Source organism: Centroberyx affinis, unplaced genomic scaffold (assembly GCF_046629955.1).
Source record: "Centroberyx affinis isolate AG114_WGS23_722 - 3 ecotype Tasmania unplaced genomic scaffold, CSIRO-AGI_Caff_v1 ptg001828l_1, whole genome shotgun sequence".
NCBI lineage: Eukaryota > Metazoa > Chordata > Actinopteri > Beryciformes > Berycidae > Centroberyx > Centroberyx affinis.
Window position 1 is genome coordinate 125,209 of NW_027280210.1, and position 25,732 is coordinate 150,940.

The 25,732-nt window shown below is 44.9% G+C and overlaps 1 protein-coding gene across 1 annotated transcript in view; it reads left to right on the forward strand.

Annotated features, from left to right (window-relative positions):
• ntng1a (netrin g1a) overlaps positions 1-25,732 on the forward strand; it is a 65,640-nt gene that overhangs the window by 35,867 nt on the left and 4,041 nt on the right. Inside the window, exon 2 of the mRNA XM_071529668.1 lies at positions 5,115-5,758. Coding sequence (XP_071385769.1) covers positions 5,115-5,758 — 644 coding nt within the window. The remainder of the gene's footprint in view (positions 1-5,114; positions 5,759-25,732) is intronic.

The following is a 25,732-nucleotide window of genomic DNA, read 5'->3' on the forward strand; positions in this document are numbered from 1 at the left end:
TGTGTATGTATTGGTATTTCTACAGCGGGTGCTACCTGCTCAAGGTACCCCAAAACCTTCTCCAAGGTCTGTTGTGAAGCGATGATGAATAGCTTTAATAAACTTGTTATTGAAATACTGTAAATATCACCCTCCCGATGAAATGACATCACTCCATTGGCAGATTTTTTCACTTCTTAAAATCCTAAGACTAAACACAAGCTCAAATCACTTGTTTAGAGGGATTTTTTTTTTTTTTGGAGTGTGCTCATGGATCCCTGACATTGTTTTGAAAAGAAAACGTGACGGTGCAAGAAATGAGGGTTAGAGAGAAGAGGTAGGGAGAGAGGGTAGGGAGGAAAGGATGGAGGGCGGATTCAATCTGCTATCTGGGTTACAAGTCCGAGACATCTGTCACACAAACGGATCGCTTTGATTGGTGGGGGCCCATCTATCTGGACGGCCTGTCGGCAGCTAGTAAATTTATATTCCCAGAAGTCCCATCCTCCATCAGCGGTTACGGTGTGGCCGGGCCGGGGCTGTCAGCCACCACAGGCATATCTTATTTTAAAACCAGCCTCGGCCAAAAGACAAGAGTCTGTAACTTACTCTATTTTGTATGTTAGAATATGCATAGACTCGCCTTTTAGCTTGGCTTTTCATGCAAACTAATCTATTCCACACTCCCTGGCCTATTTAGAAGCATTTTGTCTTTTTTCAGATCAGCCTTATAAATAAAGGTTTGTTCTTCATTGACCTATCTGGTTAGGGTAAAGGTCAGAAAATTTAAGATAAAACACCTTTTGTCAACATAACTTGTACATATGGCCAGGATAAGGCACCACAGGCAAATAAGGAAAAAAACAAGCTTTGATCCCATCAGAATGAAATTTTCTGCATTGAATATGGGGAAGAATGTTGTTATTAACATATTCAAATTGGCAAACACTACATAAAAAAGGTGTAAATTTGCATATCAATGAGAAATGTTTTTTCTCAGTGGATAAAGTTGTGGTACGTTTCCTGTTTCATTCTGATGCATAACTAAATAGCTGGTAATTTCTAGAGGGATTTGTAAAAAAAAAAAATAGAAATATTAAATATTTACAAAATACCACATATAAGGCAATGTATTTGTTGTGCTGTTTTTTCATGTAAAATACCCCATAAAATATAAATGGCAAAAGAGATTAAAAAAGATAACAGCCACTGTAAAGCACCAGCTATTTTGTTAAGGAGCAGCAGCATGTCAAATTTGGTGGTCATATCTACAAGTTATACTGAATAAATGTGTTTTGCATACAAGGTCAAGGTCATTAAAAGGTTTCTTGATGCAGTGCATTACAAAAACGATTGGATTAACTATTTACAGTTGCTTTGGTGATTGTTTTGTATATTTTATGAAACTACAGCAGTTATAGAGGCAAAATATAATACCTAAAATTGACCAATGTAGCCAAAATTGCTACAACAAATAGTAATGTCAGTTACTTGTCATCAGAAAGGTATTGCTAGAGAGAAATGCTGAAAAGCTAGATTGCTTTAGACGACTGATATGAAATGTTCCTATTTTCCTCCATGAGTGGATCAGGCAAATTGGCAAAGTGTTCTATTTGTTATGTGTCTGTTTGGAAAAGCCTTGGTCGGCCATCCATGAGAAAAACACTTCCCCATGCCCTAAACAGCACAAATAACATTGGTCTGTGGAGTGCAGCAGAATGGAATTAGTCTAATTCATTATCCTCCACATTGCTGCGTTGTTAGTTTTTCTCCTTTCTCTAGTCAGTTGCTGAAATTAGCCTGAGCAATTTGACTATAATGGGGACAATGACAAAGGGATTAGAGCGGCTTGATGATGATTTGTGAACACCCCCCCCCCCGACACCCCCCCCCCCCCCACACACACACACACACACACACACACACACACAGATGCACCTGCACACATAGGCACACACACACTCGCACTATCTCACCCCATCACAATGCTAATAATCGGATTAAGCCGGTGTGTTTTGGGTGGGTCGACGGCGTCTCTATTAGCGCCAATTTAGCGTGACCTATCCGCTCCAGCGACCTCAGCCACGGCTTTATATCGTGTGACGGCTGTCCCCCATCCCGGCCACTTATCATCAGATTGGGATTAATAGAAACATCTTCTGTAATTACAGAAATGCTGTGTTGTAGCACCGGGCGCTGTCAATTATCTTAATGTGTGCCAAACCATTAATCGGCTAATAGAGCCCTCACCAGCGCCCTAAAGTAAAACACAGAAGTCTGCCATTGATTTTCATGGGGCCGGACTCAGCATTTTATCCCCTTTCTCTGCTCCGGCTGACCGGTGAGGTTATTGATCTTCATAAAGGCGGTATTTTGTCGTCAGGCGAGAACCGGAGGAGACAGTAATGAAAGGTTTTTAACCTGCGTGTTCGGGGGGGGAGGGGGGGAGCTCTGGACGGCTGGCCAAGGTTGCCAGGTGCTACACGCAGCAGATTTTCAGCCCCTTGGCCAAAGCGATCGATGGGGATACATCTTTGTCTGATTACGGAGATGCGGCCGGTGTGGATGGCAGTTTGTGTGCGCGCGCGTGTGTGTTACAGTAATAGCGGATCATTTGATCTGTCAGATTCACCCGTAAAGGAACACAAATTCCGACCTCAGACTTGATATAGCCGCCCATACCTCAGAAAAGGATACCCAGAGATCTCTTTGCTTACTCTTGTACTCCAAGGAAAAGGTGTAGGCTTCAGTACAACCTTGGGGGGGGGGCACAGAGCCGGGATCAAACCCAAATCAGTCAGAACATACTACTGGTATGGTTGCAGCCTAAATCCAACTCCCATTTCCCCCCACTTCAGCAAGTAAAATTGCAACAAAAGATGTACATTTATATGAGAAACGTGTGCAGGAGTGAGGAGAATTATTGGTGAAATAAAGAAAAAAAAAAACCTCAAAGTGAACCCCTGATCTGAAGAGCAAACATCAATCAAAATATGAAACATGACATTCTAGCATGTTGTCGAAATGCCTTTAAAGGTATTACAATTTTCACTGGCTGAGAGACGGGCTCCAGTTTTTAAAGGGGAAGATGAATTGCTCTTGTGACCAAAGCCACTCACAAAACGTGTCAGTAAAACTCAACTGTGCTTCTAAAAATGCAGAATGAATGTAGTGTCAGTTTGAAGCAGAAATGATTGGGGGGGGGGGGGGGAATTCATTCTTCCTCTCATATTGAAGGAGTCATGTCCCCCTGTCTCCCCAACAAATCCACACCTATGCTCCACTATCATTGAATAACAGCTTTATGTCTCCCTTGATCGTCGCAACTAGAATACACCGTTTCCTGCAGCCCAAACAACACAGTCAGCCATCCTGCGCGGCAAGTGTGTTTTTAGCGACTGTCCATATCCCCTAAGCAGGCATAACTGTCGCGTATGAGTTATTACACATCTGTCTGTGGCTACGTGGCGCGCCAGATGCTGTAGTTAATGGCACACCTAACCTCCCACCACGCCGGTCGGCTGAAACCCAAGCGGAATTTTCCACTGCCAGCCAGTCAGCCTTCCTTCTCCTCCGTCTCCCTCCCAGCCACCACTGTCCGGTGCTGGGAGAGGCCTGTAGGGGATTGTCCAGACAGGATATTAATGGGGCTCTCCAGCAGTTAGAAGGCCTGACAGAGCCCTGTTTCACTGTCACCTTGCCTTGGAGGACGAGGAGAAACGTGCAAAGCTTATTAGCCGAACGGAGACATTTTTTTCCCCTCCCCTTTCCTCCCTCTAACTTACTCGATCTCTGTCTCTCTGCCTTTTTTTGTGCATCTTACATCAGAGGCTTGCTCTTCTCCCTGTTTCCTTGCCACACACACACACACAAACACACACACACACACAGGGTGACATCTCCTACCTAATCAAGTAGCGGATTATCTTGTCCTGATAAATTGGAGCTTGTAGCACTTGAAAGGTCCTCCTGGAGGAGTGCCTCCTCCCCCTGACAGCTAGATCAAGCCCCCAGGGAGCGAGGAGAGAACATCGCCCAGTAATGATTTGTGGCAAAGCGGACAAATGTTTTGGATAGGACCTCTTTCAAGCAAAGGGGCCTGATGAATTTACAGCTTGCCAAGACACTCTGGAACCGCAGTGCAACTCCAATGCAGACGAGAGAGAGCGGAAAAAATAGAGACATCTAACCCTCTCTATTTGAGTTATGATTGAAATGATTCACACTCCAAATGATTCAAGTGAAGTCATGTGCGCTGCTGCTACCTGTCTTTAAAAGTGAACACTTGAACTCAGTATTAATGAAACAATTTGAAAAATAGCCCACCCGAAAACTTGAAATGGACTTACGGCTCTTTGTCTGAAGGCTTCAGATGACAAGAGCACTAGATATTCTCAGGTGTGAAACGCAGACCCAACGAGCCCGCTTTATGCAGAAATATGACTGTAAAGAGACATAATTATTCGCTCCTTGTTAGAGTGACCTTCAGTTTATACCTGCCACAAATGAACTTAATAGATCTGGTATTCCGCTCTTGTTGGCTATTTCACCCTTGAGGCATCCCGTATACTTGGCGTTGTCAATAATGGCAAGGAGGAGAAATCACAAATCTTACATGCAAGAACGGGGAACGCCGTAAATCACCGATCTGATTTGTGTGCGATGGTGCCTGTTTGTAGTTACAGGGTGTGACCATGCAAAGGAGAGGGGGAAAGGCGGTGTAATGACATGGATGCAGGGGGGGTGCTTGGCAGCTCCATAAAAGATGAATGTGCCACATAAAGCCACATGCACCCACATATTCACATACAGACCACACACCAGACAGTCTTGTGTGGACAGTGTTTATGCACAGATACAGAGACCCTCATCTGGATTCAGCTACTGTTTCATCAGGAGCTGAGGGCTCAACAAGCTCATAAATTACTCTCCTGATTGCACGGTATCATGTGAGAGATAGGATCCTCGTGCTTAAATCACAAGGAGTCCTTTGAATTAAGTCTTATTTCTTCACTCAACTCTGAAAATGACTCAAGCTTTGTTTTTGTTATTGCTCACCGCGACTAACAACTTTTCATTACTCTCTGCCTCTCTCCCTCCATTTCTCTCTCTCCCTCCCCCCTCTCCCTTCGCAGGAGAACCCGTACATGTGTAACAACGAATGCGACGCCACCACCGAGGAGCTGGCCCACCCGCCAGAGCTCATGTTCGACGTCGAGGGCCGCAACCCCACAACCTTCTGGCAGTCCACGTCCTGGAAGAAGTACCCCAAGGCCCTGCTGGTCAACATCACGCTGTCCTGGAACAAGACCATCGAGCTGACCGACGACATCGTCCTCACCTTCGAGTCGGGTCGGCCCGAACAGATGGTCCTGGAAAAGTCGCTGGACTACGGGCGATCCTGGCAGCCCTATCAGTTCTACGCCACCGACTGCCTGGACGCCTTCACCATGGAGCCCAAGACGGTGCAGGACCTGACCCAGCACACCCTGCTGGACATCATCTGCACTGAGGAGTACTCGCGAGGCTACGTGTGGAAGTACGACAAAACGGTGCGCTTTGAGATCAAGGACCGCTTCGCGCTGTTCGCCGGGCCCCGGCTCCACAACATGGCGTCGCTTTACGGCCAGCTGGACACCACCAAGAACCTGAGGGACTTCTTTACCATCACGGACCTGAGGGTGCGCCTGCTCCGGCCCGCCACGGGAGCCACTATGGTGGACGAGAACAACCTTTCCAGATACTTCTACGCTATCTCCGACATCAAAGTCCAGGGCAGGTAAGACCTTAGGCGATCTATACACTTGCCTTGTGTGGGACGAATTCTCTGTTTCTCTATGTCCCGGCAACAAATCTAAGCTCTTTTGGGAGGAACGCTTATCTGTCAGGATTGATAATGTCATGATGATTCCACAGACGTCACCGATACTCGGACTGTGGTTCGCCAGTGGTTTTATTGCAACTCCAGCTACCCAGTAGTGAAGAGAAATGTGTTTACCATTACCATTCTTTCCAATTAGGCAAGCGGATCCGTAATGATGTGCAGAGTTCACCAGTTGTCAGCATGTCTTAATTAACCGAGTTGCTTAGGGCTTGCTGAAGCACTCTATTTTGGACGCCAAATTCACTCAGCTGTCTGTTAGCCTGTGGAAGACATTAAAGGTAGCATTTCAGCCGTCAGGTCACTGCACGTTCTAATTAGTGTTTGATTTACGGCGTCCCCAGAGGGTCATATAACATGAAAACAAGACGCCATTATACTGTTAGCGGAAAGGCCGACAAAAGCTTCTCGCCCCTTCTTGATGCTACTACAAGAGTCACTGGGGCATAGACTTAAGTGGATCTGTTTTACAGTGTGTGATTTTTCAATTTAACAGACATGAATATGGTTGTAGGGGTGAGGAAATGAAGATTTAATTACTCTTGTTTTGCTCTTCACACATGGGAGGATCACAGTACAGAAGTGCAGAGTGGCGTAACGTCACAACAATTCCGGGATATGGGTTGTAAGTGTTGAGCTCAGGCAGCCAGACTGTGGCTCGCAACAGTTGTTGTTGCAAGTGTGCCTTAGCCTGAAGATAGACTTGGTAAGATGACTACAAATAGAAGCATCAGCAGTGTCCTGCTCAGCCACAGCCAACATCGCTGGCTCAGACCGATGTGGTTTTGTGTAAAATATTTAACAGCCAATCGATGCGGTCTGAGCTGAATGTGAGGGTCAGCATCGTCAGCTTCTGCAATGATTTCAAATAAAAACAGGCCTTCAAGTTTTCTCATGTTACAGTGTAATCACACTGGTTGATATATTTGTACTGTAATAATATGTTTGCTGCTGTAACGTTATTTACATCAATACCGCTAAACGCCTTCGAGCAATTTACCGAAACCCTAATTTGTTCTGGATTTCCTTAATATGCCATTAAAACAGAGTACAGTATACCGCCCATCTCTCTAATGTACATGTAAATGGGCAGGTACCCTTGAGCACAGGGGGCTTTGATAATGGACGCCTCGCTCAGAAATTGAATTTTTGACTTTTCTCGTGATTGAGAGGGTCATTCGGCAAAAATAACTGGGGGGAATTTACAAACACAAAGGAGTCGGACGTGGGCATCCATCCAGCGCGGCCGCCGAAACCAAGGGGGCCGTCGTAAGCACAGATTATTTATTCTACGCGTCTAATCATGACTGAACTCACGCATCCCTGTGGGGCCGTAGATTTGAGCGATGGCCGCATGAAGCCATAGGGCCGCGGTCGTTTACCAGCCCGCCCATTTTAGAGTGACGCTCGCCTGAGAAATGTTCCCCCACTGTTTGCCAAAGGTAACAGGCAGTTCAGCCATAATGAGATACACTCTACATAGCGAGGGTTCCGCGTACCCCCCCCCCCTCCTCCTCCCATGGCGAATCACTGCTCAGCCCCTTTCTCCATGCGTCGTACACGAGACGTAAGCTCCTTAAACCCCCCCCCCCCCGAAATACGGTTCTTGTGAGACTCGGCGGGAGCGATTTTGCAGGGGGGCGGCGAGGGTTTGGATCTGGCATATTTCACTGCGCCGGACTCCGCCACCATCCGCCCGGATCAGGAGCAGGGGGGGGTTGGAGGGGAGAACGGGTGTGTGTGTGTGTGGAGGAGAATACAGTAGGAGAGCTCTCAGATTTTCTCCCCTTGCCACAACAGTGCGAGAAACAAAGAAAAGGAGCCTAAGCTCTGTGCCAAAGTAGGTCAGCCTAGAAAAGATGGAGAGAGAGAGAGAGAGAGGGAGAGAAGGAAGGAGAGAAGGACCGGGGAAAAGGAGCACAACTTTGCAGAAGTAGACCTCTTTTCATCTCTGACATGTAGCTAGTAGTTGTTACTGGGATGCCGGCGGCGTCACGCAGGACCCTTCCATTACTGTTGATTACAAGGAAGGACTTGGACCAAAGGCACCGGGGGGAAAGGATCGATGCAAAGAATTAAAAATCAAACCAAGCATGGAGCCTTGAGATGGATGGTGAATAATGCATACTGCCCACTGACTTAAATGAATTTGTCACCCTCACTATTTTCTTGTATCAGCAGTACTAAATGGGTGGCGTGGAGAGAGAGAGAGAGAGAGAGAGTGGAGAGTTGGGAGGATTTTCTAATTATCTACTGTATGACTTTGGCATAATAGCGCTGCCTCGCTCTTTTTTTTCTTTACATGCTTTACAGTAACTACAGCCTGCAATTTGGCCAACTGTCTCCCTCTCTTCCCTCCCTCCACCCACCCCCCCCCCTCCCTTTTCTCCCTCTCTCCCTCCTGTGATCAATACAGTGTAATTAAAGCTGGAGAAGATTCAGGCTCCTAAAGGATCTCTCTCTCTCTCTCTGCCTCTCCGTTTCTCTCTCTTTCTCTCTCGTTCTGTCTCTTTCCCCTCGCTCTGTCTCGCTCTATCTCTCCACTGCAGAGTAGTCTGTCTCTGAAGGGGCTTCTGGGTCCCTGCCCTGAATTATATATGGAGACCGAGCCTCATCCCATTCCTTTGCCCGCACTCCAGGGATAAACACCAACCCCACGCCCCACCAAAACCACAAGCCACCACAAACCACAGAATACACCTACCAACCATTAGCAAGAACTGTAGGAGGGCTTTTTCTTGGCACTGTTTTTTTTTTTTTACAATGGCACGGTCATGGTTTTTAATTCAGCCAGGACAATCCTTTTGCCAGGAAGAATTTTAAATTAGCTCCCAATCGGACAACAGATTCTTCCTCGTGCTATCGAACACGTATTCAGACCTCGGTCCGTGTCGTTCTCTCGCAAAAATAATACTGTAAGCCCCGTACTGTGAACTAACTTTCCGCCTTGTTCCCACCCAGCGAGAAAAAAAAAAAAAAGAAGGGAGATAGGGGAAGGAAAGTTTGTTTCACCAATTTGCCTCCGCGCCTGTGGGAGTTGTGATTCAATTTCCCAGGCAGACGTGTGCCGCGGGGCATTATCAGGGAAGGTCAGAAACAACCTCAAGGGTTCGCAGTCACTTTGACTGCGGCGTAGACAGGTAATTCACTTGAAGGGGCGAATTGGTTATTAGATGCACAACCTTTTCTGGTCTACAATCCCCTCGGCTTCGTGGACAGAAAGTTCGGAGGCTGGTGAACCCCCACAATGGCGGCGAACCCCGAGATTTTGGGATGTTGCCATTGGAGGACTCTTAAGGTTTTAATTCTCTCTGGGTCTTCTGTGGCGGCACATCATCAGAATCAGAATCAGAATCAGAATCAAGTTTATTGCCAAGTAAGTTTTCACAGTACAAGGAATTTGCTTTGGTATGGAGGTGCATGACTTCACCCATCCAAGCCCCTTGGGAATAAAGGTTGTTCCGGTGTCAGAGGGAACTGTTTGGACTATTAAAACACTCTTTGGATTATTTGGATGAAGTTTATTCAACATATATGTGAATTCATTCCAAAAATAGTCTAACGTGCTCAAACTCCTATTAACTGCCTAATCAGTTAAATGAATAAAATGACTTTTTGGCAAGTAAGGTGTTTGATTAACTTAATGTCCTGCAATGAGAGAATTGCTGTTCCACCTCCAGTATTTAGTGCAATACACCGCATTATGCTAACACTTTTGGTGCAACACTACAGGAGTTTGTTCTAGCTATTAAACGTACACAGTGAACCAACTTTAGCAGTAGCAGTTCATGAGCATTAGCAATGTGAACTAAATAGATCTCACCGATCTCGTTGGACAGTAAGTTGATCAATATGGAGCCCAGGAGTTGAAAAATGTATTTCGCTCACGATGTGTTATCATTTGAGGACAATATGCAGTATAAAATGTGCACTCAAACTGCATAAAAAGCATGTGAATAGATATGAAACGTAATAAGGTAAAATATATAGAGCCGGTGTAACCATACAAAGCTCTTCTCAGAGTCTTGGTGCTAGAATATTTACCTCAATATGTCATTCTCAAATTCATTTTTCAAGCATAACCACCACAGTGGCTTTCAAAAAATGAGACCATCGCCAAGGAAATTAGTTTATTATATGTGTTGCTTTCTATGTGTTTATTGTGTCCCCAGGTATGAAACAATCGACAAGGTTACTGAGAGCTAATGGGCTCTCAGTAACCTTGTTAATTGTTTCTTTGTAATAATGCCTTGCATTGCAAGCAATGCCTTCATAACTCATCCCTTCATTTTTTAATGAAGTAAAACTAACAAATTATTACCAAATCTCCATTTGTTATACCTTATACCTTATCAACTAAATTCAACTGATTACAATTTTGGCATGTGATAGTTAATTTGTTATCATAAAATAACATATTTTTTTAACAAAACAAGGTCTATCTCATGCCCTCGATGTGGTAAATCATAACCTCGACATATGTTTTTATTTTTATATTCTGCAGTCACTTTTTTGCTGCTCCCTACATCAAAGAGTGTATTTTCCAGAAGAGTCTGTGTACTCCCGTAACCTCTCAGGTCTGATGTCGGCGGGGTTAGCTTAAATTTTTAAAACCATGAGTGCTTGCCATATGCCTTTGTAGGCTAAATTAATATCTTTCAGCGTTGATACAACTTTGAACAAAACACATTACGGTTTCCTTAGTTGTTTCCACCATATGTTGCACCTCAGTGTCTCTCTTTGCTGTTGATGTTCACGTTTCTTCTCAGGTTATCGTGAATTGATTCAGTGTTTTAGAACTTGTTATCACTGTTATTTTATTCCAGTTTCTTAACAAGTCTAGACATAATGCGCTAATATCCATAAACGTCAAGGAAAGCTTCTATTTGAATGTAACATCTGTGAGAGAGCAGACACTTCATCGATCCCACAGTGTATGGGTCATGCTACTGGTGCATTCTAATTGCCATGTAGTCCGGTGGATGGAGTGCTTTGGATACAGCTGTTTCAACTACAGATCAGCAATTTGGTGAGTGATGGCTCTATCGGATCTCCCCTAAGGGAGGAACAAACAAGAAGTCAATCTGCTTCTTTTTTTTTTTTTCTCCCTCCCTCCCTCCGTCTCTCTCCCTCCACAGTGCTTGGCTTGCTCTTAGGCCTGCCTGTAGTCGACAGATAATCCATTTGTGCTAATTTCATGTTTCTTCCTGCCCACTTCCCCCTTGAATAAGTCATTCCACTTGTCTACCCTCCTTAGTCTCTCTCTCTCTCTACTCTTTCTCTCTCTCTCTCTGTGCCACCATAAGCATCTATTTACCTTGTGCTGCGCTTTGCATTTCAGCCTTTTTTTTTTTTTGGAATCAGCAGTTTGCATTAGTCATTGTGTGGGAGAATGCCATGTCTGTGGGATAGGCCGTCGGTCCAGATCGCTCGGACTGGCTATCCGCTCGCATCACACCACCGTACCACATGGCCGATCCTCAGCAACATGTTTTCATCTTCGCGATAACGAATTAGGCGCGGGCGCTGCCTTCGAGAGGCGACGAGGCAGAAAAAAAAAAAAAAAAGAGTCAAAAACGTGTGCTTGTATGTGTGTCACTATCATATTTAGAATGACCTCGAAGTGAAAAAGCGAGGGGAGGTGGGAGGGAAGGGGGTGGGGGTGGGGTGGGGGGTTAGTCTGTGGTGACTCATCAAAGAGGATACAGGAAGCTCGTGGTGTGATCGCTGCTCTGGGTGGCGGAGCGAATGATGGCAAAGGGGTGGGGGGGTGTGAAGGGCTTGTAATCATATACCCAATTCATTCTGCCTCCCCATTTATCATTCTGTCACTGTGCTATTCACGCTAACACCATCTCCATATGCTGGCCCGGCTCGGGTATCAGTGTAATCTGAACAATAATAATAATAATAATGATGATAATAATTAGTGCTGAAACGAGTGCTTGATCGACAGAAAATTAAACAATTATAATTTTGATGATCGATTAATCGCTATAGTCATTTATCAAGTACAAACTTTTGCTGGTTACAGCTTCACAATTGTTTCAATGTTACAATTTACACTTAGAAAATGAATGCTTTGGGTCAGATAAGTAAGCAATTTTAAGAATCACTTTGGGCTCTGGTAAGCATTTGCCATTATTTTTGACTGATGATGAAATTATGAATCATAAAATTAACTTAGTTACAACCCTAATAATAATTATAGGTGGTAATGTTTATCAAAATTAAGAACACATTTCATAAACTCTATTTCTTCCTGTTGCGAAACTTTGTTTTCTCTGGAAGAACAGCGCCCACTTCCTGTTTTGTGCCGTAAAGCAACCCAGCAGATTTCCCGCCAAATCTGACCCGGTGGCTCACAGTGTAAAATGCAGTGTAGAGGCTGTCAATCTTCTCAGTGATGGTCTCGTTTGTTTATGGTGATTATACTAATGTCTCAAAATGAATGTGGTGATGCTGTTAGAATTCTACACATAGCACCTTTAAAGAATGCAGCAATACTGTCATTCTCTGGAGGGTGTTCGGTGTTTTTTGGGGGTTTGGGTGATCGGATAACAAGTCCAGAATGTGACAAGGCTTCGCTCCCTGACCTGAATCCACCCCTGGTCCCGCGCCTGCCTCCTCCCCCCCCCCAAAAAAAAATCACTAGTCTATTCACCCTCCGTCTCACTTCAAAGCGTTGCATTGAAGTCTTTCTTTTATTTATTTTCGCTGTTTTCTTATGCGAAGTTTGACGGGTTTACCTTCCCACACCTGCGGGCCCGCCGGGGGGAAGGAGCGGAGCGCGGCTGTATTAATATCTCCTCGCTTCCCTTTGTTATTGATAGCGCTCAGCTGGTCAATCTGCCCACAAATCCCAGGCCCCCGGCAGCCTCCCCGTCCCCTTCCTTCCTCTCTTTCTTCCTCTGCCATCGGCATCCAGAATCGCACCTACAGCAACTTTTACCTGTCGCTCCCGACGTCCGCCCCGGCCGCTCCTCCACCCCTCTCGCCTTTGATCTCTTCCCCCGCAATCCCGCCGTAACTGACGCTCGCGCCGCTTGGGTCCGCCCGGGTTGAGGAGCTCAAAAGAATGTTGTTTTTTTTTTATCAATCAAGGCAGAAACTTTTTTTCGCTCGCCTTATTTTCTGGGCTCGGGGTAGCGCGTGCTTGATAAGGCTATCAGATCTTTTGGAATGCGTGCGTAAGTAACGGTATTTGGACAACAGAGCATTTTTAGGTAAAAAAAACTTGAAGACTACTGAGAAGCAAAGACAAGCTGGCAAACAGAGAAGATTCTTCGTACTATAACCATCCATCCAAAAGGGTTTATTAGCCAGACTCAACGTGAAACCAAGTCTTTAGTCTCCTCACACCTCCTACTTAACCTTCCCACTGTCTGAACACTTGTTGGATTCACTTCCCCTCTGTGCGTTCCCTTCTCCCTTCCCCTGTGTACAATAACGGCGAATTTGTTTTTCCGCTGGTTTTTATGAACAAAACCACAGCGGTTACCTTGGGCATTTACCATTCACCACCGTTTAGCCGCACGCGTGCCCCAGATAAAGCGAGCTGTAGCCGCGGTGTATCTGCGCGAGGCAGGCTTTAATAGCGGAGCTGGCATCCCACAATTCTCCTATCCAACTAATTGGATATTCCCAGCTGCAGAAACCTCCCCAAGCAATACACATGTGAACCGTGAAGGTAAAAAAAAAAGAAAAAGAATGGAGGGAGAAGGAGAGGAAGGGGGGGGGGGGGGGATTGGGGGAAAAAAAAAAAAGAAGCGATAGTGAGGAGGTGGAGGCAGAATATGAGGTCTATTGCTTTGGCAGCAGCAGAGCGTGGCGCACCATATCTAGAGGCCACAGCTGCCTGTTCGGAGTCATCTGCATATGGCTGCCGGCAACGTTGGACCGCCGTCGCCGCACGTCTGTGTCCTCTATGGGAATGGACGAAGCGGGGCCTATTCCTGCATGACGGGACGAAAATATGCCACATGGCGGTGTGTTTGCTGCCAATCAAGCCTCGGTTCAGATGGTTAATTAGTTCTCATTAAGGGGAGCAGCTTATTTTTCCTTTGTTTTTCTCCCCTGGTCTTGTTAATAGTAAAGCGGCGAAGGCATATTGCGGCGCACTTTATGGAGAAAACATGACAAAACAAAGATAGTAAGGTCGAGTAAAGTCAGTACAGTGCAACTCTTTAGCACAGTGATTCAACCTTTTTCATTTCAAGGACCCCCTCATTCAGTCCACATTAGGGCCCCGGATCCCCATTTGATGAGATTTTGTGTCTCAGACCCAAATCTGAGAATATTTTTATTGTTAAATATGATTTTGTCCAGAATTCCATGATTATCTGTATTGGTAGAGAGATAACAGTGAAACTATGATCAAAACAGTCATTTCTACATCTCCTTTCTTGTAAATTTCTTGTAAATGAAATAATGGTGAAGTTTAACAATTCATCACTTTGCTGGGGACCCCCTGGAACCCCCTCAAGGACCTCTGGTGGTCCCCGGACCCCACGTTGAGAACCACTGCTTTAGCAGGATCGGGTATTTTTTTAAAAGGGTTAGGGTTAGAAAAATCTGAATTGGCTCTATAGTTAAAAACGTGAGTGAAATGTGTCACTTTCTTCACAACGTGTTCCTTTCCCTCCAAAAAGGGCCTTTATCTTTAATCGACTCTTTTAGCTTTGCTCTTTAGCTGCTGGCCAGATGTTTAACTGGGCGTTGCAGCTGTTTAGCTGTTGAACTTTGACAGGATTCCATCAACGAATCATTGATCCTGAACCAATTCAGCATCAGCAAATAGCAGCTCATCAACTCGGTTCCATGAAAAAAGTATTTTGCATATGCTTGCCAAATCAGTCATATTCTGTGTAAAATCTGATCCGATATGGTATATGACGCTCAAGCCAAGTCAAGTACATTCTTGTATAGTTCACTGTCAAAGATGAGTGATCTGATGAGGTAATTGCTATAAGTGCTGTAAGATACACAATGAAAAAGAAGAGCCATTTAGGGTTTCTGAAGTTAATCTTAATAGAACCAAACACTTCATTTTCAGTCTATCCTCAGAAAGTGCCATGCCTCACAGAATTGAAGTATTTTCTTTGTCTTTTTTTTTTTAAATGGTTTTCAGCTAAATTGGACATAAGCGCCTGTTTTTTTTTTTTTTATCGGACGCCCCTCTAAGTAAGTGCTGCAATCCTATTAATTTGGAGTATTGTGCGGAAAGCCCACGGGGGGCTCCGGCTCATTACCAAAAGACACACGGGCAGCAAAACGCGTTACAGAAAAACAGCAATTTAAGAAAAGGTTGCAGCAATTGTCGCACTCACATCTCCCGCACTGTTTACTCTCTGGGTCTTGATCAGCCGCGATTTGTCACATCGCTGTTCTCTTCCCATTAAAACCAGCGCTGGAGAGACTGGGTGTCATGTTAGTGTCATCCTGTTTAATGAAACCAGATATTTGGGTGGCAGGCTTCCTATATATCTACCAGTAAAAAGCGGATATAAACGTGTCTGGGAGATTTTGCAGTGAGGAACAAGTGTCCAAGGCCTCCCGTTCAACGTATGAGAAGCTCTTTGTCCAGCTCTCAGACACTTGACACACTTTTGCTGATCACGACAAAGCGTCAGTATTGTTACGAGAAAGTACTATAGTCGTGTTTCAAGATGTTTTTGATACAACAACCAGAAACTTTCCACTCGGTGTTCCAGAACAGTTTCTTCAGTGTGTCCAATGTTGTCCGTCTTTGGGCAGAGGGTGAATGCGGTTAGCTGAGTTTTAAAGTAGCGGATTCCTTCCAGGTACAAGATACCTTTGGCCGGATGTCCTTTTTCCCCAGCACAGATTTCTCCTCACTGCCTTTTTTTTTAAAAACCCTCCTCTTTCTCTCTTTTCCCATGCTGCCTACCACTCTCACATACAAATGACAGGGGATGAAAGCGGGATGGATTTTGACTGCTTTAGTCTCCGTTTGCTGCATCACCCCCCCCCCACACACACACCCTCCACCCCCCTCTTTCCCAAAGACAATCCAAGCCGAAACCCATTGTACTTTCAGACCCATCACGTTTAATTTGCTTGGTTTTTATTTATACCGGGGAAACAGACGAACAGCAAAGTGTTGCTTACAGTAGGTCTTAAATGAAGCTGTTGCAGCGTCAAGAATATTTTAGCGCACTGCAGTTGGGCTTCTCGGCCCTGGAATGTACATATAATCAATATGGGAGAATAGATACTGAATAAACCCTGCAGCACATAAACAAAGCAATAAACGGCAGCATTTAACAGTGAAACCTCTGTAGCTTTTAAGGTGAGGCATCAAGGTGAAAATGGCAATCTTGGCTGGAATGGTCTGCTTTGAGATGTGATATTTTACTTCTATAACTACTGCAGTTTCATCAGATATACAAAACAATCAAAAAAAACAACTGCAAATAGTCAATTCATGTGTTTTAATACCATATACCAGCATCAAGTACATCAAGCACAAAATTAACTAAAAAAACGGTCATTTCCTAAAAAATGTATACACAACACTTTGTCATTTCTATTTTATTGGAAATTTTCCATGATAAAATAGTGAAAAATATGAGATTTTTGCTTTGTACATAACATTTTGTCAATTTTTTTTTTGACAAATCCCAACTTTTTAGTTATTCATTAGCATGAAATGGGAAAACGCACTCTTTATCAACTGACAAAAAAGTGTTGTAATTGCTATGCAAATATGTGCATTTTAAATTAAATATTAGCTCATTTGCATGTGTTAATAACAAAATATATAAAAGGCATAATACAAAAAGTGTTTTTATATTATGTATGTCTATTTGTGTCCATATTCAACAATTAAAATTAGTTTTTTCCCCCCTATTCACTTGTGTTGCCTCAACTTAGTGAAGGCAACATTTCCCAATTCACGAAAAAACTAATTCTGGGAGCAGTGTGAAAAGTACAGAATAGCAAAGTTGCGAGATAAAATCGGGAACTTTGAAAGTGCAGCTTTATGTACAAATAAAATCAGGTGATAAGCCCCCATGTCAGTGGCTCCCAACCCACAGAGGACGTGGAAGCTTTGCTATCTACCGCGGGCCGGAGGAATCGAGCGAGTCCAGAGATATGAGGACCAAAGCTGCAATTCACATGAAGATGATATCACCGTGGCAGAGGACAGGGAGGAGCGTCGCCTCACCGAATCCTTCCCCTGTTCTCCGGGATAAAGCAAAAATGTATTTATCGCTACAAAAACCCAAAGTCAAGTTGATTGAATATTGCTAACGATCTTGTTTGAGTGCCGCGCTGCTGATCTTATGTTTTTTGCATTGATTTCTCTTCCATAAGGTTTCTCCATTATTAGCAGCTAGCACAGACAACAGAATTGAATTTATGCCTTGGACTGGGAGACTCCAGCGTTGATGTGCCCCGCATGACAAGACGACCCACACCTCACCGGTAACATGGGAGGCGGTGGCGCCATATATACTCACAACCGGTGTGTGTGTGTGTGTGTGTGTGTGCATGGGCATATGCATTTCTGAAAATTCTCCTCCAGGCAATATATATATCCCGTATTTTGTTTCAGACCTCCAAATCTAGTCCAGCTGGAAGTGTTCAATCTAAAAATCCTCTTGCCACACACACACACACACACACACACACACACACACTCATACAGATCACCCAGGCAGCATCTCCAATTCCCTACACGACCATACATTACTAACCGCATTACAAATAAAACGATTAACTATTAACTGTTTACTATGGGGTTACACGACAATGATAAGCTCCGGTTCAGCAAGAGGAATCTCAGCGGGTGCGTCGAGGCGTTTTCCGATCTGATTTCCCATAAAGTCTTTTTCTCTGTGCGTTAGGCTCGTCAATTTCCTCCATTGTGCCTGGCGAGCGGCGCGGGGGGGGGGGGGGGGGGGGGGGGAAGCAGAAGCCGGCCGCATCGGAGGCATTTCTCTATTCCTCACTGTCGACGGGAACACATTCAACATTCATGCGGTGACCCATTTCATTAATGGAGAGGCCTTTTTCAGCGTGTCTTCCCCGCCCACCCCCCCCACCCCGTCTTAGTCGGCCGCGGCCGCCCGTATAATGGGCCCTCCTGTCAGGGTCTCATGACTAATCCCCTCATTGACCTCTCCTTCACTTCGCTCGCAGGCCCCGCCGCCGATTAGGCAGCCAGTTGGGGGGTGGTGAGGGGGGGAGCGGGGGGGGGGGGGGGGGGGGGGGGTGTTGGAGACACTTGCATAGTGAATCGCAGAACTGCATGTGGAAAAACATACCACCCGCCACACAGAGTCCGTTAAAACGCTCTTTAATATCCCACTGTAGCTTGTTATGTATGCGTGGTTTCATCAAATGATTATGCGCTTGTGATTGATTTTTTAGGGAACATTTTTAACATGTTTAAACATCAATAATCATTGTAAAATTAATTGTGATAACTTGGTGTAATTACTGTAAACAAATGAGACGATTGGTAGCCTCGATCTCACGTCAGTAGTATTGTCAGTGCTAGTGTTTCTCAAAATTAACCCCATATTTCCCAAAAACCCTGTCATAAAGAGGATGTTGACACTTGTCCTGCCTTAACATAAACATGTTGGGAATGATTTTTCAGTCGGCCCTTCAATGCTTCCACCATCTGCCATTGGCAAAAACAATGAAAGCTTTGGCTCTGTTTGTTGAAAGAACAGTAGGAAGAACAGTGCTCTCTTCTTGTTTTGTGTTGTAAATCAACCTCTGTTTGTGCCGTGAAGCACTTCTGGCACATAATGTAGAATTCAGTGTAGAGGCCAGTAGAGGCCGGCAATCTTCTAAGCGATGGTCTCATTTGTTTACAGTAATTATACTAATTTCTCAAAACTAATGTGGCAATGATTTATTGATGATAAAATGCTACATGTAGCACCTTTAAACTTGTCCGCTGATATCTCAGAACATCGAGGGTCACTCTGATGCTCACCTTGACCCATCTTTGATGTTGATGGCTTTTCAAGTATGACATCATCAGCGAAACCAAAAAGAGTTCAGCCAGACACCCCCCTCACCCTCCACCCCCAACTTAGCTGGACACAGCATGGACGATATGAGAGCGGCGCCTGCTTGGATGTTTTCTTGGAGAAGAAAACACCATATGGCACTGTTTCCCCCTCATAAACTGAACCAGATACAGTGTCTCTAACAGGGGGAGAAGTGTTGACAGTGTCATCACAGTGTTTCTGTTTGTCTAATTCACCTAGTGTGCACACATGCACACACACACACACACACACACACTGACAGCATTGATATGACAAGAGTCTAAACCTCCCCAAGCGAGATATTTGATTCTGATCTGAAGACAACCGGGAGTGATGAATAAAAACTGCTTGATAATGGGATTGTTGAGTCATGAAAAGCGAGTTTGAGCGAGTTATCTTTTGCGGAGGCCGATGAATGCAGGCGCTCATTATGTATGGCCATCCGACGGTGCTTTAGCCTTCAAGCAGAACAGGAGCGTACAATAGGGCTGGAACTGACAAAAGGAGGGCAGAATAACAATCGCACAAAGAAATAGTGCTGTATTGAATGCTCCAGACCTTTTCTGCTTTGGCATGGTAGTGTAGCTTACTGGAGCACGATGACGAAGGGGGGGGGCGCGATGGTGATAACTGAGATGATGATGATGGTGATGATGATGATGAAGGAGTCTGGCCAAACATCATAGTCTATGTTGACCCGAAATGCACTCATGAGGAGCACAAATAAAACCCTATTGCCCTAATATAAACATACCAACTGGCACACGATGAACCCGCATCTTCTCTCTCTCTCTCTCTCTCTCTCTCTCTCTCTCTCTCCCTCTCTCTCTCTCTCACACACACACACACCTCCACGTTCCCCTCCGAGCAATTCTTTACATCTCGTGCCGCTCTCATTAATCATGTCACGGGGAGGGCAGCCTCACACTTAATTCGGTGGGAACGCTGCCCCCCCGGTCAATCGGGGGGGGGCGGGGGGGCTCTCGTTTTCGACGCCACACTGAACACCGCGACCACCGGAGCCATTAATGACCCTCGCCCGGGGTTTAAGAGGGAAACGAGAATGCTAAGAGCGCTAAGAGTTAGCCCCTCTGCTAGCTGCTTGGGAAACTGCCCGTTTCCTCTGTAATTACACCTGCTCTTTGGGTCCTGCTGTGGTTTCAGATTATGGCCCATAGTGGGCATAGCCAGGGGAATTGTCTACTTCAGACGTATTAAGTAACAAGAGAGGCTGTAGCCAAATTTTAATGGGCATTGACATTAGCAGGTGTTAAAGTGGTAATCTTTCAGTTCCTCATTTTAAAATTTTATCGCTATCTTTGCTGACTGCACTTCCCAGAGATCACCTGTCAATCAAACAGTGTGTCCAGCACTGTGACGTCTTTTTCCTTGGATTTTCTGTTGATGCAGTTTGAGTTTTTCTGTTCTTTGTCTGTTCAGCCATGGTGGCCATCACTGGATACTATTACTATGGAGTAAATATGGTTGTGGATGCGGCAGAGGTTTAGTGCCGTATGCTCAGACACTCCCACACACACAGAGAGGTCAACTGCAGAGCGCAGGCTAACCTCTGGCAGTCTGTGGACTAAACCACCGACCCAAACTGATCAATGCCCCGGGATCTTTGGGGAATTTGCTCCTTTAAGAACACCGATCAGCGATGCTGCTTATGAAATGACAAGATCGGTTAATGTCACTCCTCCGCTCGTCTCCGCTGAAACCGTATCGCGCCCTTCCTCCCGGTGATGGAGCTCTCCCAGCCGTCCTCGGTGCATTTTCTGTCACCGGGTCCGCAGCCAATAGTCTTTAGCTGAGAGCAGTATCAGTGAGGCCCAGCATGTCGATTCTATTGAACTGGCTTGGCATGTCACAGGGAGTAAAGACCTCTTGATTGACTCCTGCTTGGATAGCATGTCCAACTCCATACATTAGTAATGCTGAGGGTTCGATAGACGGATGGGCCGGACGGATTGATGCAGACAGTCGGGACATTTACCACAATCCAGGGAACCGGAGGAGATTTGAACTCACGGGGCGATGACGAGGACCGCAAAATATCTAATGTCTTCTTGTGGAAAGAGATGTAGGACTCGCATGGGCTCAGATAAATATTGGCCTCAATTATTATACAGAATTTTTGTCTATGACCGTGTGAGTTCTGCAGGATCCGATTATTTTTAGATTCATAATAAATTAATTCTTTCTGTACAAGCAGCAAGCCAGGTCCACTTATCTACTCACTAAAACAATGATTAAAATAATTTGAAGTGCCACAATCTTTAAGCTAGCTGCCATAGTTCAGCAGTTGGATCACTTTTGTGCGTGCCACTCCAAGTCTTAATTGGCTTCTGAAGCATATCACATTTCCAATGGAGCAAATGTAATGTTCTACATACTGTAGAATACTTACTACATAACTATTTATGACTATAGCCTCTGTAGAGATTGTGTCATGTGTGTCTGGGCCATTTGTTCACATGTTTTCAGTCTATGTTGCATCTTTACAAACTGTAATGAAAATTGTATTTTGCAGAGATTGACCTTTCTGGCCTAGGATCAAATCCCGCCAGATCTTTCTCTCCTGTATCTCCCTCTCTGCTTTCCAACTGTGTGAATAAATAGAAAACACACACACATACTGTATATATACTGTATATATTGTATATATACTGTATATACATTTTTGAAATCCGTAAAGCATGGTGATGTTTCTTGCTTTTTCTATGACCCCAACCATGACCTATCAGTAAATCAAGGTGTTGCAAGCTGCCTTACAGTCCACATAAACATGAAACATTCATAAAATTTGCAGGTTACAAAATGGCAGGGATTCTGAAAGATGCTGTAGTACGATTGCTAAATACTCAGAGGGTCTGCCTGTCTGCTAGACTGTCCATCAGCCTGTGTAAGGCTTGTTGCAGAAGATATGGAAGTGTTGAACTGCGTTTACTATGAGTTGTGCAGGATCATGTTGCATTCATATCTGTCTTCTTAGTTAGATAGATGTTTTACTGTACATGTATATGTTTATATTGTCTTCCTCATGCTTTGGCAATGTAAATGTATTTTACAATGCCGATAAAACACCTTTTGAATTGAAAATGAAGATGTAAGAGAGCAGTTCCACAGATAATTTGCCATGGATTTTCCCACAGCCGCCACTTTACTCTGACCACATATTTTCTAGTGAGAGAAGATGGATGGATGGGGAGGAGAGATAGAAGTCGGGGGGAGGTTGGGTGCTTAGGTCCGTCCCAGGAGAGCCGGCGCTAAGATCTCCCTCCTCCTGACTCCTCTCACTTCCCACAATGCACTGCAGGCCGGGGTCATGTGAGGCTTCCTCAGGAAGCAATTAGCGGTTAACGTGTTAGCAAGCATGCTGATCTGTTTCGAGCCAATGCAAGCTGCAAGCTACACGTGGATTGGGGAGGAGCCCAGTGGTGTGTAGGAGTTGTGTGTGTGTGTGTGTGTGTGGTGGAGCAGGTGGGACAAATATATTGTAAAGCTGTGATTTCCTTCTGTGCGGTGTAATTATCCATTCCATATTCCATACACCCACGACGAATTACCTGCGCACACCTCAAGGCCCTTTTTTAACAGCCGTGCCTGTGTTTCTATTTCATTTTCATCACTTATAATTAAGCCAGAGTTTGCTCTGAGCCTACCCCCCCCCCACACCCCATCCCCTCCCCCCACACCCCACCTGCCACCTCCACCCCCCACCCCCCACCGGTGTATTGTCACTCATTTACAGCAGACATTGCACGCAGAGCTAAAAAAAAAAAAACGGGCTAAAAAACAAAAACAACCCAACATTTATTAGCCGAGTATTTGACCCAATTGGCTTGTGTATGAAAACACCTGGGCGTTAGATTGAAATTTAATTGCTTCACTTAGTTAACCCACTTAAGGACCGTGTTGAGTTTTGTCTGCTCAATTTGTCGGGATCAGCAGCTTTGTGCGTCGGGGATGTTGTAGGCTTGGATTGTGGATAATTACTATTAATTAGAGGCTGATACTTTTGGCTTCGAAGCCGCGATGAGCAACGAGGAGGGATGTCGGGGAGTGAACTTGGTCGAACGGAATGAGATAATGGCTGAAGTGGTGCGGCGGAAGAGGGCAATTTCCCCCAGAACCGGGGCTTTGTGTTGCCTTGTTTTTGTTTGTTGCTAATAGGATCATCAGTGGGAAGGCGCAATACGGCATCTGCCCCCTCAGTGTCAATCAGAATCCCATTACCGCGGAGGTCATAGACGCGCTGCTCCAGGCAAGCCGAGTATAAGTCTCGACGGGCCGCTGCACTTCTATTTTCACCAGGATAAAGACATAAATTTGCACCTAACAATATTTTCTGTCTTCCACATTTCAAGGAGAACTTTAAACTCTTGTCAGATATAAGAATATGTGTGCGGCTGTCTCTCAGCAGACAAAATGGGATAAAAACTTATATTGATATTTTTTTCCCCCTTCTTTCTTTGCCAGTCTGGCAATTTGAGCACACAGCCTCATGGGTAATTTTATGAATACATATCAGGACCTTTAGCTCACAGGCGGTGGTTGGAACACTCAATAATGCCTTGAGCAATATCACTTTGAGAGCACCACACCAAAACAAAGATGCCTTAGCTCCATGAATATTTATTAATGGAAGATACTGGAGTGGAGTCAAAACTGACAAACTAATAGGTGGATGGAGAAGGAGAGAGATGAAGAGAACGATACCAAAAAAAAAAAAAGATTGAAAGTCAGACGGAGACAAAGAATCGCCCACAACCCTGTCAGAAGTTTCAGAGCAAAGTGGGCCCAATGTGCAATGAAGACACGACTCCGTGAGCAAGGGGACCCCGGGAGGAGATTTGCTATTAAAATGCGATTAAATACACGTTGACTCGGCTCCCCGTCTGAAGCTGTTGTTGCCGCGGCAGCAGTGAGGGAGCCTCCCCTGGTAGCCGCGTCCGGGAGCCACTTCTGATTAGCGGCACAACAGCGCCGACGGGTATGAGACCCCGCGGGCCTCACCGGCGGTCTCCATCATTATGCCGGCGGCGCTATCATTTCTGGACGCTGATTAAAACGTTGGCGACGGTAAAGGAAGCTGAAGGTTAAACCACAAAGGGTTCCATGTGAAGTCACTACCCCTCCGAACACACACACACACACACACACACACACATCCTCCAACCAGACTTTTTTTTTTTAACAGAGAGGGAAAGAGTGAAGGGAGAAGAGAGGGGAGAAGAGATGCAGCTCATCGAACGGGGCTGGAGCACTCGAGTCTCGATCTCAGGCTTGAGTTTGGGTTTGAGTTCTTGGACTTGTTTCTGGGTTTGAGTTCTTGGACTTGTCTCTGGGTTTGAGTTCTTGGACTTGTTTCTGGGTTTGAGTTCTTGGACTTGTTTCTGGATTTGAGTTCTTGGACTTGTCTCTGGGTTTGAGTTCTTGGACTTTGAGTTCTTGGATTGTCTCTAGGTTTGAGTTCTTGGACTTTGAGTTCTTGGATTGTCTCTGGGTTTGAGTTCTTGGACTTGTCTCTGGGTTTGACTCTTGGACTTTGAGTTCTTGGACTTGTCTCTGAGTTTGAGTTCTTGGACCTTGACTTCTTGGACTTGTCTCTGGGTTTCAGTTCTTGGACTTTGAGTTTTTGGACTTGTCTCTGGGTTTCAGTTCTTGGACTTTGAGTTCTTGGACTTGTCTCTGGGTTTTAGTTCTTGCACTTGTCTCTGGGTTTTAGTTCTTGGACTTGCCTCTGGGTTTGAGTTCTTGCACTTGTCTCTGTCTTGTGTCAATGGAGAAATGGGTAATTTTATTGATGCTTGGTTTATTTTCTCCCCAGTGCTATAAATAATGTAAGGGATTTCACCTGTAGAAACCTGCATATGTAATGGGCCTCAAACCTCTATGCATTGATCCTCAAGAAACTCCTCACTCATTATTTTTGCATTAGGAAAGACATGTACTATTTTAGTCATGGTCTTGAATAGGACTTGATTTTCTCTGGTCTCTGTCAACCCCCATTGGACCTGGTCTGGACTCAAACTGGACTGGACCTGGTCTTGGAATCGACTCGGACTCGACTAAGGCGGTCTTGACGACAGCCCCTCTATTGAATAAATGCAGTACTCAGTTTTGAAGCAGCCTCCAAGCTGTCTTCTTCACATGATAAACTAATCATGCATTGCTAAACATAATTCAGCTTATCAGTCACTGGGGGTTGTTTTCAATGAAATGACAAGTTGTGTTCTCCTCAAAGAATGTGGCAGGACACTGATTGAGGTTTTACAAAAAACAATATGAGTAGCGCCTCTGGTTACAAGACAGTAAAACAAGGCGGTGTGTTTTTTCTCACATAATCCCTCTGCAATTCAATTTGCTCTCTGGCCTCGGTGTCTGCTGTGTGGGTTTGACAGTGGCTGTTGCTGAAGCTCTAATCCAGTGTCCAGTGCCAAGCGTCTAAAGGTGGAGTCCTTGAGGGGCTCTAAAGGCATGCCCGGCAGAAATGAAAACATTTCATTTCCTTATTTCTTCCTCTACTGCGGGTATAATGGTTCTCTACCCGTGGGGCTCACACCCCTAGGGGAGGTGCTGGAGAACTGCAAGCGAAACGCAACAAAAAATTAAACTCTGTTGTATTCCGCTGCAGCCAGACAAACACCAGCGGCACAAATAGCTGCAGGCTAAAGGTGCACAATTGAAATAAATTGTGTAGTTTGAACTTGTGTTGCATCCTTTCGTTTGTTTTTCTTACCTACGAGGTACATTTATATAGTAGTATCTTGAAACAATTAGTTGATTCATTGATTAGTTGATCAACAGAAAATTAATCAATTATAATCTTGAT